The sequence below is a fragment of the Erinaceus europaeus genome, chromosome 3 (assembly GCF_950295315.1).
Source record: "Erinaceus europaeus chromosome 3, mEriEur2.1, whole genome shotgun sequence".
Lineage (NCBI taxonomy): Eukaryota > Metazoa > Chordata > Mammalia > Eulipotyphla > Erinaceidae > Erinaceus > Erinaceus europaeus.
Window position 1 is genome coordinate 117037044 of NC_080164.1, and position 14089 is coordinate 117051132.

Consider the following 14089-nt stretch of genomic DNA (forward strand, 5'->3'; position numbering starts at 1 on the left):
CTCCCTTTCTTCTCAATTCCTCTCTGTCTTTAGCCAAAATGAGAGAAAGAATTTTGAAATATCTTTTGGGGAAAAAAACCAAACCCTCTTTATCCCCTGGAGAGAATAGTCCCCTCTAGAAGCTGACTCTGAGCCAAGGCTGCAGCTGAGACTTCATCAGAGCTGGGATGAGAATCCAGGATCTTTTGGCTCACATATGTGGCCCATTGCCCTTGTCCAATGTTCCTTGCCTTTCCTGGGTGCTGGCAACTGAGTTTTCTGAGCTTCTGGTATCGTTAGAAAGGACCTGCAGTGCCGAAACTTGCAGACCGAAAATACAACCTTGCTAGATAGAACCTCCAGGGTTCAGCCTTGGGTACTAGTTCTTCCACCCGACTCTTTTTTAGCCTCCTAAATGGTGCCATGTGTAGAAGACACCAACACCTTTTCTTTGGGTGTCTGAGCATGATTGTACCATGTCATCCCGGGTCAGAATAACCTCTACAGCCAACACTGATGGAGCAAGTGTTTCATCCATTCAAGTGAGATAAATGCAGTGAATCTGCAACAAGCCCTTTAAAAAAAAAAAAAACTTCATTGTTGTAGAGTAAAAATCTAGAAAAACGAATCTGGCATGATCTGGGACATCATGTTGCAAGTGTTGATGACTGGAATAATTTTGCAAGTCAAAAAACCACTGGTTGTTCCTGAAGTTGTATTGGGCTGACTGTCAGAGAAGCCATGTCTTTTTTTTTGCCTCCAGGTTTTCACTGAGGCTCATTGCCTGCACTACAAATTCACTGCTCCCAGTGGTCATTTTTTTGCTTTTTATTGGCTAGAACTGAGAGAAATTGAAAGGGATGGGCGAGATAGAGAGGGAAAGAAAAAGATAGACACTTGCAGACCTACTTCACCGCTTGTGAAGTAAACCCCCCCCCCTCCTCCACAGGTGGGAAGCAAGGGGCTCAAACTGATATCCTTGTGTGGTTCCCTGTGCTTAGTAGTATGTGCACTTAACCAGGTGTGCCACTGCCTGGTCCCCTCGTGACTTATTTTTCTATGTTTTCCTATGCAGACATATGCCATGGCTTTACCGACAGCCTAGTGGTTTTCTGACTTCATACTGGGGGAAGTCACAGGCAAGTCTGTTTTGCCCTCACCCCAACCTGCTGGCCAAGTTCAGTGATTGCCAGACAGTTTCACTCCAGCAACAGGACAGTGGCAGCACCTTCAAATCAGGCGTTAGTACAGTCCTGTTCTCTGTCTGGCGAGTCAACTTGCACTTACCTTCTCTAAAGGTGCCTGAAAGCACAGACTATAATGACGTCTCACCCTTCAGTTCAGACAGCTCATTCCTTCCTGTATCCAGCTGTTGTATTAAAATGTTTGGTCCAGGTTTGAGGCATCCCTTAGTTGATTTTGACAAGCATGTAATCAAGTCTATCTGGTGACATCTAGAAGGCCTGCAGACGTATCTGTTCTGTCCAGCAGATAAGAGATGCCTGGGATTCTTGGATGCTGCCTCCTAATGTTGGAGAAATAACAAATGTCATCATTAGGAAAAGAAAACATTTCTAGTATTTTTTTCAATCTTTTTGTCCTTTATAGCCTCCTCCCAATATATTTATTGGGTAGAGACAGAGAGAAGCTGAGATGGAAGGAGAAGACAGGGAGAAAGAGAGACACCTGCAAACCTGCCCCCTCCCCCCATGGAGATCAGGGGCTTGAACCCAGGTCCTCGTGCATGGTTATGTGTGCTCTTGACTGAGTGCACCTGGCCCTGAATTTTTTAATAACCAGCCCAAGTAGATCACACTGTATTTAAGTTCAGTGTGTGCATTACATTCAGTTCCATGCGTTCATAATGACATAAGATCCTTTGACTCTGGGAAAAGTTGACTGAAAGGAAAGGAGTGAAAGAAGCATTTGCAGCCTGCTGTATTAGTGCCATTCTCTGACTAGAAACAAGAGCCTGGCTGGCAAAGAAGCGCTTCTCGATCTCCTCCTTGAGCTGTGAGGCCAGAGCCCCGGTTAAGGCTTGGTTATTGAGTTGACACAGAGAAAGTGTTGTTGTTATTTTGAAAACCTAGTTATGGAACGTGTTTCATCTCTAGTTGAAGAACTTTTTTATTTATTATTTTTTTTAAGTTTTTACTTTTCCTTAAAAATACAATGATGATGGTAGCTGGGGAAACAGCTCAACTGGTAGAGCCCATGGACCTTGGCTTCTCTTTTCTCTCATGTGAAACTCTATCTCATGGAAAATTAATAGGTTTTAATGTGCGGCCACATTAGTAGCAGCTTGTCTTTGTTTAACTGGGGATAAAGGAAAAGAGTAAGCAGAGGAACTGTCCTCTAAGACAGGAAGGAGGTTTTTTTTTGACAGGAAGGAGAACACAGTGTATATACATATGTGCACATATAAGATGAAAATGCCACCTTGAGGGACTAGGGAGATAACATAATGGTGATGCAAAAAGTCTTTTGTGTCCGAGGCACCAAAAGCCCCAGATTCAGCCCCCAGTACTACTTTAAGCCCGAGAGCTCTGGTAAAATAAATAAGTAAATTTAATTAAGTAAAATCCTACTGGCCTACGCTGGGTGGTGGTGTACCTGAATGAGCGCACACATTACAGTACACAAGAACCCAGGTTCAAGCCCCTAGTCTGTCTTGACCTGCGGGGGAGGAGGCTTCACAAGTGGTGAAACAATGCTGAAGGTCCCTCCCTCCCACTCCCTTCCCATCTTCCCTTTCCCTCTCTATTCTGTCTCTAATAATAATAATAATAATAATTATTATTATATAAAATAAATAAAATGCTGACTTGAAGCAAGGCTATAAGATACTGAAGTCTCCGAATGAATTTTATTGGAAGACCTTAGAACATTATCAGAAAACTGAGGTTTGATGCACATTGATGGAATTCCTTCCTGTACTGGACCTACTAAGGTGTTAATCCTTGTGTTTATTTAACTCAGCTCACTTGGACACATGTTGCTATGAAGTAACAAACTGTGACTCATCCTTCGTGTCTCGTCTCTCTCTTTCTCTCTCTCTGCCTGTCCAGTGGTTCTGTGATTCACCTAGATTGACTGAACACTACTTTTCTTTAATGTATATACTTGGCACTAAAAATTATTGTCCAAGGGTCATAATTAAGTAGCTATTTTCTCTGCAAGAGTTCTGCTACCATAATTGGGTCTTACTTCATTCAGACACAGTAAAAGATAGGGGCCTCTGAGGTCGTTTTTCTTAGGAGAATGTTACTATCCTATTCCCAGCACCTACTAATACCATCATCACTCTGGCTGTTATGTTTGCTTGCTAATCTGTCTGGCTTTTCTCTTTCAGCAGACCTACTCCAGTGAAGTCCATTGTGTTGAGGAGATTCTGAAGGTAAGTTCACTGTTACCTGAACAAACTGCATCTGATTATTTTCACTTTCATCCCCAATTGGTGTTCCCAACTCCCTTGAAATAGTTATGTCTTACCCCAAAACAAAATAAAACTGAACAGTAACAAAAGGAAATGTTAAAACAACCTTGAATTCTTTGATTAAAATTAAGCCAACAATCTGCAAAGCATTTGGACCCCCAGTGTTGCAAAGACATCTCTCAAGGTTAGCTGGTTGTTTTGTTTTGTTTGGTCTGGAGGACTCAGGAGAGATGCTCACTTCCCAGAAAGGGCCCCACCCCCATGGCTATAGTAAGGGGAGTTCTAGGGAGTTCCAGCAGTTAAATAGTCCTTACTTCGTATCGCATGTGTTTCGTAGTTTACTCCCACTATGTGTGTATGTCCATGTCCTTCAACAAGACTGTGCATGTTGGAGGACAGGAAGGAACAAAGATAGAAAGAAAGGGAGAAAGAGGACATTCCAGGAACCAAATGGTGGCACACCTGGTAGGGTAGATATGTCACCATGCATAAAAAAACCCGGGTTGAAGCTCCCGGTCTCCACCTTGCAGGGGTGAAGCTGTCTCTCTTTTTCTCTCCCTCTTTATTTCCACCTCTCCCCTCTCTCTCTCTCTCTTTCTTTTTCTTTTTCGAGAGAGAGAGAGAGAGAGAGAGAGACAGACTGAGGCCAGAGCACTACTCAGCTCGGGCTTATTAGGACTTTGGAGCCCCAGGCACGAGAGTCTCTTTGAATAACCATTATGATATCTTCCTTGCCCAGTTTCTTTTTGTCTTTATCCAATAAATAAATAAGTTTGAATTAAAAGGGCTCTATAGACCTTTCTGAGCTATTTTTTGTTCTAATTTGCAGAGATCATGCCATGAGCATTAATGCTGCTTCTGCAAACAACATAATCAAATCTGTTATACATTTGTTGAATTCTTCTTACAAAAGGATGGTTGATTCCTCCTAAAATACATTTCCTGGGGTAGGGCTTCGAATCAGCATGCTTTCTTCTACTTCTTTTTTTTAGTCAGATAATATAAACTCTTATATGTTTGCCCTTTTGGCTTTAATTTCCAGGAAATCTAGAAGTATAAACCAAAATTTGATTTTTTTTTTTTTTTTTTTTAGTCAGATACAGTGACTGTGATAACTGAAGATTGTGTCTGTTTCTCATTCTTCCCCTATGACTTAATTTTCTTCTGTGTCAGTTTGAATGATGCTCTCACTTTGATCTTTTACTGCAAGGTTCTTATTTCTTTTTTTTTTTAAGTAGATAAATTCACAATTTACTTATTTCTACCACTTACTTTTTACTTCAAAATAACATTACCCAATCCTTTTAATTTTTCACTCTGAGGTGGCACTGAGGTCAGTAGTTAAATATATTGTGACTGTTGTTTGGGAAAGCTAGCTGGAAAAAACGTTCATCATTTTTGTTCTACAGTCTCTTGTTTCTTACTTTTATAGTTGGGATTTGTGAGAAATATCTCAAAGAAAGCAAACTGCTAGAAATGAGAAATGTGTAGCCCAGGAGGTGGCAGAGTAGATACAGTGTTGGGTTTGCAGATGGTAGGTCCTGAGTTCAGTCCCTGGCAGTGTGTGTACCAGAGTGATGCTTTGGTGTATCTGTTCTCTCTCTTTCTGAAATGTTTGTCAATTAATATTAATAATAAACTTTTAATATTGATCTAGTTTTAGTTTCGTCTTTTCCTTCTGGAATTTCTAAAATTCTCTGATAATGAGTCATTTCAAAAGTGGCAAATGACTTAGTTATATAACATGAGCCTTGTTGCATGTTCCTCTGAATTTATAATTTGTTCTGTAGTTATTTCAAGAGAAAACATGACAACAAAGATTAGTTGGACTGTGTGTTGTGTGTGACTTATCTCTCTCTTTGTCGAACCATTATACTGTCTCTGCAGCTCTTTGTTAGGTTTTTACGTGAGTTGCTCTGTCACTGGCCAGTCTGGAAAGGTAGCTCATGTATCATGGCAATAGAGGAGACTCTGGTGCTATGCCATTTCTCTGTGTGTGTGTGTGTGTGTGTGTGTGTGTGTGTGTGTGTGTGTTGTGTGTCTTTCTGCTTCTCTGTCTGAGTGGAAAAGCAGTCTGGGAACCATGGAATTGTGCATATGGTGAACCCTCCCTAAGAGGGGCATGGTGGAAAAGTAATTCATTGAACCATTCTTTTAGGATGTTATTATCTGAGCACTGCTCAGCTCTGGCTTATGTTGTTGTGAGAAATTGAACCAGGGACATTGACACCTCAGGCACTAAAAAGTCTGTTTATATAACCACCATGTTGGCTCCCCTGCCTCGGACCAGACAAGCATTATTAATTTAATCAACTCATAATGTCCTCTCTTCTCCCTCCACCCAGCCAACAAGATTTTAGTGAATTTCTGCTCACATAAAGGTGCTTGAAACTAAATGGCGCAAATACAAGCACATGGTGGGCAAAGTGAGAGCCCCAGGCTCCTCCACCATTCCAGCTCCCTCTTGATGATGTCAACCCAGATAACTGCCCTGAGCTGCCTGGTTCCTGTTCTTCTTATCTGTCCCCACAATGTATGAAGATTGCCAGGAATCCCAGCACAATCTGTCTCACCGACTAGAGGAATAGTAAACAGTTCCTTGACTGAAAGTCAATCCTATATCCTAGACGCTATTATTAGGCCTTCTGAAGAGAGACTTCAGGTTAGACCAGTTTTAGTGAAGGGGTGGGGGCAACCAGGGGCAGCTGATGTTAGGATCCAGGACCCACACATCCACAGAGTCCAGGCACCCCAGGGATGATACACAAAATAAAATGACTGTCTCAAAAGTGATCTGATCAAAGAGAGGCACAGGGAATAAAACATTGGAATCTTAAGCCTGGGCTCCAGGGTTCGATCCCCTCAAGCACATATACCTAAGTGATGCTCTGTTCTCCTAAATAAACATTTATAAAATAATAATAAGTCCTTGCTTCCACAGAGACCATAGTGGGGGAGATCAGAGTGTGTGTGTGTGTGTGTGTGTAATCGTCAGACATTAATAAGCATAACTATCACACAGCAAGGTCAGTTAACAGCTAAGTAGGGGTAGGATTTCCTGCAAACATTGGTGTATCTGAGGACTAGTGAGAAGCAGGTAGTGGGTAGAGAATAAAGGAAGTGAAGTGAAGAGCACAGCTATGGTCCTTTAAGGACTAGGACTGGGCTGGGGAGACAGCATAATAGTTATGAAGAGAGACTCTCATACCTGAGGCTCCTGTGTCCCAGGTTCAATCCCCTCAACCCCATAACCCATAGCTGAGCAGTGCTCTGGGAGGGAGGAGAGAGGGAAGACTCAGACTAAGCCAGGCTTCACAGGTTGCCCCTCATGTGCTAGGTTGTTCTTAAGGTCATGAGTACAGTGCGTCCACCACCCGTGAACAGCCTCCCCTCATCACCACCCCAGTTTCCTCAAGGTCTCCGTCCCTCTAGTCAGCAAAGTATATAAACTCTTCCGGGCTCCTGGCAAACCACCCAGGACTTTAAAGAATGCCTGCACTTGCCCACTGCCTGACGTAACAGTAGGAATAACCTTAGTAGTTGAGAGCAAGCACAATGGGTGTTTTCCTGGGCATCATCAGTGGCTGAAGTCATAGATGCCATTGGGATTCTAAAGTGATTCTGGGAAAACACCTCCTTGATGATTTATTATGTCTCTACATTTTTGGGTTTTTACGTAAGTTGCTTTGTTAACTTGCCTGGGTTATCACTGGGGCTCAGTGCCTACATGATTCATTACCTCCCAGTGGCCATGTGTGTTTTTTTTTTTTTTTTAATACTTATTCCCTTTTGTTGCCCTTGTTTTATTGTTGTAGTTATTATTGTTGTCATTGGATAGGACAGAGAGAAATGGAGAGAAGAGGGGAAGACAGAGATAGGGAAAGAAAGACACCTGCAGACCTGCTTCACTGCCTGTGAAGCGACTCCCCTGCAGATGGGGAGCCAGAGACTCGAACCAGGATCTTTACGCTGGTCCTTGCGCTTCGCACCATGTTCGCTTTAAAAAAAAAAAAATACATGGGGAGTTGGGCAGTAGTGCAGCGGGTTAAGCACACGTGGCACAAAGCACAAGGACTGGCATAATATCCCGGTTCGAGTCCTGGGGGGAGATAGGGAAAGAGACAGGCACCTGCAGCCCCGTTTCACCACTCATGAAGCTTTTCCCCTACAGATGTGGACCAGGAGCCTGAACCCTGGTCCTTGTGCACTGCAATGTGTGCACAATGCACGTGCACTACCACCTGGCCCTGTGTGTGTGTGTGTGTATACTTTTCTTTTTTAAAACTTTCCTCTTGATATAGATGAGAGAGAGAAGAGATACTTAGCTCCACTGCTCATAAAACTTTCTTCCTGCAGACACTTCCATGTGGTGGCCAAGGACTTGAACCTGGGTCCTTGCACATGGTACTGGGTGAGCCATCTGCTGGTCCCCATTTTCAATAGTCTTATACTGTATTGTCAAAGAAGATAACTGGGAGCTCTCTTTACTGCCATGTGGAAATTCTTTACAGGATAGACTTTTTTTTAATAGATTTTTTTTTGGGAGTTGGGCAGTAGCGCATTGGGTTAAACGCAGATGGCGCAAAGCACAAGGACCAGTGGAAGGATCCTGGTTCAAGCCCCCGGCTCCCCACCTGCAGGGGCATTGCTTCATAAGTGGTGAAGCAGTTCTGCAAGTGTCTATCTTTCTTTCCACCTCTCTGTCTTCTCCTCCTCTCTCCATTTCTCTCTGTGCTATCCAATGACAACAACAATAGTAACTACAATAAAACAAGGAGGGCAAGAAAAGGGAATAAATTAAAAAAAAGATTTATTTTATTATATTTGAGAGATTATATTTCACATGAGACAGAAGTGAGAGAAGGAAGCCAGAGCACACATGGTGCTGGGAACTGAACTGGAAACCTCAGGCACATGAACCCAACGCTCTGCCAGTTGAGCCATTTCCATCTCTCTTTCTCTCTCTCCCTCCCTCCCTCTCTCTTTCTCTTTGAAGCTTCCCCCCTGCAGGTGGAAAGCAGGGGCGCCACCACCCAGCCCCCAAGCTGAGCCATTTCTCTAGTCACACAAGTTATAGGTGATTGAAAGTCATGGGGCTGGGTTGTGGCGCACCTGATGGAGTGCACAGGTCACTATGCACGAGGACCCAGGTTCAGCCCCTGATCTCCACCTGCAGGTGGTTATTTCACAAGCAGTAAAGCCAAGCTGCAGGTGTCTCTCTTCCTCCCCCTCTCTCCCTCTCCTTTCCTCTCACTTTCTCTTTTTTTTTTTTTTTTTTAGTTAAAGAAAAACGTTGGTGCTTTCAGTGCCACCTGTGCCCCATGTCTCCAAGCACGTGCCCCAGCCCCCATCCAGCCCTTAGAGCAGTGAGTGGTTGTGGTCCACCTCTCGGCCGGAGCCCAGGGTCTGAGAGCTCAGGTTGGGCAGCCATTAAGGATCAGTGTTAGATTGCCGTCTGTGCCTCTGGCTCCAGACTTCCTCTTTCCACTGCACTGCAGCTCAGAGTCCCCACTTGGTACTGAACAAAGTCAACGGCGAGGTGTAGTAGAGCGGGACGTGATTTCACCTTTAGCAAAAATTGCTCAAGACAGCCAGTGTCAGGTTACTTGGCTTGTCATTGGGCCAGGCGGTTTCTCTGTTGTGGGGCTGTCGCAGCAAGCTCAGAGGGTGGAAGACAGACCAGAGGTGGGTGTTCAGGTGCTCTCAGGGGTCCTCCTCTCTCTCTCCAGTCACCTCAAGGATCAGATGGCACTTCTGTGGCAATGGGGAGGTCAGTCTGCGCTTCACCAAAAACTGCTGTGTCACAGTGGGGTGGCACAGTGTCTGCTGTGAGGTAGCTTGCCAGCTGGGTCTGACATGTGGGGACCTTTCCTCTTCACCCCTTGGGTCTCCATCTCCTGATCTGTAACACACAAAGGAATGCAGTTGATGCTTTCCAGGGCCTCTTTGCCTCTTTAAAGTTGCATATGCAACTGTGTCTAGGCTCTTTTAATATGTCAGTTTTCCACTCCCCCCCTTTCTCTTAAAGCAGAATGAACCTCATGAATGTACTTAGAAAAAAGAATTCATGTCAAGATAAAGGTTTTCTAAGTTTCAGACGTTTTGCCTCCTGACGAAAGAGAGCAGAAAACTCCTTTCATGGAAACGGAAAAGAATTTGTCTGAAGCCCTCGCCTCCAAAACTGTTGTTTCTGTACTAATAGCGTGTATCGGGGAAGGGTCAAATCCATTAAAAGTCTCCCAAGTGGAACAAGTGACCTGAATTACTTGTTTGCTTAAGTCAAACAGGAAAGTTTTCTTCTCTTTTGAACTTAAATAATTCCAGGAAATGCAGCACAGAAGTTGAGCGAGAAAGAAAGCACTGAGTGGAGACTGGGTCTGCAGTTACATAAGTCCCAGTAATGCCTAGTCTGCTGATAGGCTCAACAATGTTCAGAGTGTTAAAACCCCAGGAGCTCACCACGTTTGCCTTCCACTGTGAACTGATTGCAATTTTTGAGGTCGGAGAGCTCCAACTTTTGAACATAGATTTTCATAGATCTCCCATAGTCCACTCTTCATTAAGCTGTCAGAATGAAGAAGCAGTGAATGTCATACTTAATGTGTTTTTCTTTGTCTTCCCTTCCCAAATCTTTTTCAGGAAATGACCCACTCATGGCCACCGCCTCTGACAGCAATACACACACCGAGCACAGCTGAGCGGTCCAAATTCCCTTTTCCTGCAAAGGTAACTCCTTTTTGGTGTTGCAAACACTGCTGTGAGCTCAGTTCATAAAGCATTGCTTGTTGATGTCTTTGGAGACTGTTGGAATTGCAGTTCAGTTCTCTTCCTAAAGTGCTGTGTAATGTTTTCAAACACTTTCTTCTATAAATCAATGCCAAAAGAGTTATCATGCCTTTCTATAGGGATTTGTCCCCTTATGAAACATATAGAACTTTGTAGTAAATAAAGTCTTTCATTGGGCAGAGGTAGATAGCATAATGGTTATGCAAAGAGACTTCATGCCTGAGGCTCTGAAGTCCCAGGTTCTACCCTCTGTACCACCATAAACCAGAGCTGAACAGTGCTCTGGTTAAAAAAAAAAAAAGAAAAAGTCTCATCTGAGCTTCTTTACTGAGAGATGGGGAATAGGAAATAGTAAGTGAGCGTGGAGAGATTTATACGTACATGCATACCCCTTCTCCTGTCCCGAAAACCTCTGAAAGTTTAATTTGATCAACTATGTTAGGGCTAATGTTTAATACAAACTGAGTCCACTGTTGACTTGTATCTTTTTAACAGTGTACTAAAAACACTATTGTTGTCCTCTTTCTTGGTGATCTGTTTCTTTGAACTTTTGCAGCATCTTCAGAACATAGTAACTTGACCATCAATTCTGTGTTCTCTCTGGCTTGCTGTGCATCATGTACATTGTATGTGCACCGTATAGCTTACTCCTTTCCGTGACACGCTCTTCAAAAACTCGTAGATCTAGCCAAGCCAGAATGGGTCAGCTTAGACATTTTACATACTTTCTAATGAAATTTTTTTAAGGCATTCGTTCTTGCTGGGTTTCAAATAAAGCATTGGCTTTTTATTAAAAAAAAAAAAAAAAGAAAATAACAAAACAAAGCAAAACATTTGAGCAATACCAATGCAAAAACAAGCTCTAGAAAAGAAACCTAGGGAGGGAATATAAAAATGAGATTACTTGGTGCTTAGCAGATTAACAGTGAGGCAACTTGAATGGAGATTGTTCTTTTCCTCTCCAGGATTCTCAGCACATCAGTTCTGCAACCCAAAGCCAAAGTAAGTAACTATACAGAGCTCACTAATACACAGGAGAACAAAGCATGATGTGTACTGTTTTAGTAGAAATAAGGGCCTGGGTGGTGGTACACTTGGTAGAGTTCCATGTTACAGTTCTCAAGGACCTGCCTTCGAACCCCTAGTTCCCACCTGCAGGGGTGGGGAAAGCTTCATAGTGATGAAGCAGTGCTGGAGGTATCTCTGTTTCTCCCTTTTTATCTCCCCTGTCCTCTTGATTTCTCTCTATCTCCGTCTAGTTAATTAATTAAAAAGACATTAATGAAAGCTGCCCTGGCAGAGAGGAGGTCTTTCTTACACTGACAGATTTTTATTTTTTTTTCTTTAAGGGGAAGGTAATGTAAAGCTCTGTGAACGGTCTAGTCTGGTCCTAGATTTCTAGTCATGAAGAAGAAATGTAAAAATCTCTAAGAGCTGCTGCCACCACGAGGACACTGTGATTAATTGCAGATGTCCTTGAAGCTCTGCATGATAACGGCGGGGAGTCTCACTTGCTTTTATAGGAAGGGCTTTCCTTTCCTTTCCTCATTTCTAGTCCTCTGTCAGGTTCACATGACCTCCCGCCTAGCCAGACACAGTGGCTTCATAGCAGGTGTGCATCTATTATTTCCTGCTACCTGCTAGGGCACACCAGGTGGCACCCCCCCACCCCCTCCCCGCTCCCCGCTCCCCGTAATCACTTTGCCTTTTCCCTACTGAGACCTGGCTGTTGTGTCCCTGACCAACAGATAGTGACATTACTTCCCATCCTGGTTTTCAGAGTCTTCCCCTCCACACACACACAAACACACTCCCCACACCCCCATCCAATATCTCTTGGTCTGTTTCTGTTGTCCAACATAGATTCCTCATCCCTGCCTTACCCTTTCCAAGTCATACCATCTTGGGCTTGGGTGATGGTGCACCTGGTTGAGCTGCATGTCTCCATGCTCAATGACCCAGGTTCAAGCCCCCGGCCCCACCTGTAGGAAGGGAGCCTCACAAGCAGACAAGCAGTGCTGCAGGTCTCTCTCTTCTCTCATTCTCTCTTCCTCTCTACTTCCCCCTTCCCTCTCAATTTATGTCTGTATCCAATGAATGAATGCATGAACAAATAATTTTTTTTTAAAGAATTAATTTCTTTATTCATGAGGAAGGTAGGAGGAGAGAAAGAACCAGGTATCACTCTGGTACATGTGCTGCCAGGGATTGAACTCAGGACCTCATGCTTGAGAGTCTAGTGCCTTAGCCACTGCGCCACCTCCCGGACCACATTTTCTAAAGATAGAAAACAAAAATTACCAAGTCAGCCCATTTTAACTCTGGGCACTCAAGCTCCATCCCTCCCACTGAGGTCTCTAGTCCCTCCTCCTCCTCTGAGCAGTCACCCAGCTCCCCAACCCTGGACACATCTGCTATGTTGTTCTTTCACTTACCTACTGTGGTCATGGCCTCTCCCTCTCCCTCTCTCTCTTGTCCTGGGGGAGCAGGTCATGCTGATCAGTGATTGGTTTGTCTGACGCCCACATGTGTTTTTATCGTGTGGGAGGTTACTGTCAGCTCCTGCAGCCAAGGGTTGAGATAAGCATGTGTGCCTCTTCACGTCCTCAGTGAAGTCATCAAGGACAAGGAGTGGGTGCTTGGCCATCCGGGTGTCTACTGGCCAGTGTGCAAATCACTGCTGGGCAGATGGGTTTGGAGAAGAGGGTGCTCGATGGTGAAGGGATGAAGTTGGGGGCGAGGGAATGGACCAAGGGCATGCACCCCCCCCCCCAAATCTCTCAGATGCTATCTTATCTAAGGGTGCACTGCACTCGCTTGGTGTCTGGTGCTCCAGCTGATGGAATTTAAGTCCCCTAAGTGTCTCAGTGAAAGGGGCGAGGTGGGGTGGGCAGAGAAAAGGGGACTTTCTAGCTCAGAGTCTCACGAGCTTGTCTAGTTTGTGCTGCTCTGATCATTTTCTCCTCTTCCTCCCTCCTCTCCCCCTACAGAACAATATGACACGGTCTCAAAAACCCACCCCAATTCTCAGCAGGGAACGTCGTAAGTAAAATGCTTCTGTTTAATCAACGTCCATCATTATTAACAGTGTGAGTTCCCATGTGGATCTGTTGCCTCTGTCCTGATTTTTCATGAGAATACTGTTCACTATAAAGGAGGGAGAAAATGACCTCTATTTATGTTTGGATTAAGTTTTCCCACGGAAGGTTTTGGTGCCTTAAAGTTTGCTTGGGTGTGTGTGTTTGGGGGGTGGGATGGGGAGAACCGTGGTGGTGATGGTTTCTCCAAGCAAAGATTTAAACTATGATTCCCATGTTTGCTCCTCCCTTATGGTGGGCACAGAAGATTTTCAACTTTATCAACTTCAGTCTTAAATAGCTCTTGTTTTAAGGAACAGTCGTTTGGGGATAGGCATAAGTTAAAAGTTGTCTGCCACCTTCTTGGCCTACTTTCAACTCCCAATGATCGTGGAGCTGTTCTTGATTAAGGCCATGTGAGTTCAGATGTATTTTGAGTTTTCGGGACAGTTTCGACTACATAATTAAGATTCCATAATCAGCGTTTTAACCCAGTTCTTTAGCTCCTGGCAGCACTGAACCCCTTGACTTTCCCACAGCTTAAAGTGGTCTCTTCACCTCTGGTGTTGTGTCACTGAGTGACACAGAGATGCTGGCCTCAGAGAATTTCAAGCTGCTTCTCCATTCTGTCTCCCAGGCACAAAATGTGTTCCATGTGTCTTCCAAGAGGGGGCTGCTGTGGACCCTGTGTTTGCAGAGTTAAGCCCAAGCATTCATTTTTATCTGCCTGCCGCGAGCGAGTATGGGTTGCATCTGATCCCCAGGACATGATCACCGGGCTTCAGCAACATGATGCAGTGTGTTTCGTTTG

General features: G+C 44.2%; 1 protein-coding gene across 4 annotated transcripts in view; it reads left to right on the top strand.

Annotated features, from left to right (window-relative positions):
- Positions 1-14089, top strand: part of AFF1 (ALF transcription elongation factor 1) — a 195127-nt gene that overhangs the window by 140161 nt on the left and 40877 nt on the right. For 3 of the 4 annotated variants that reach the window (XR_009548989.1, XM_060187776.1, XM_060187779.1), the window contains 4 exons: positions 3332-3376; positions 10055-10141; positions 11167-11203; positions 13192-13243. Coding sequence is in view for 3 of the 4 variants with exons in the window: in XM_060187776.1 (XP_060043759.1) it covers positions 3332-3376; positions 10055-10141; positions 11167-11203; positions 13192-13243 (221 nt within the window). In the remaining variant the exon portion in view is untranslated. The remainder of the gene's footprint in view (positions 1-3331; positions 3377-10054; positions 10142-11166; positions 11204-13191; positions 13244-14089) is intronic. The other variant, XM_060187778.1, reaches the window with a different exon arrangement.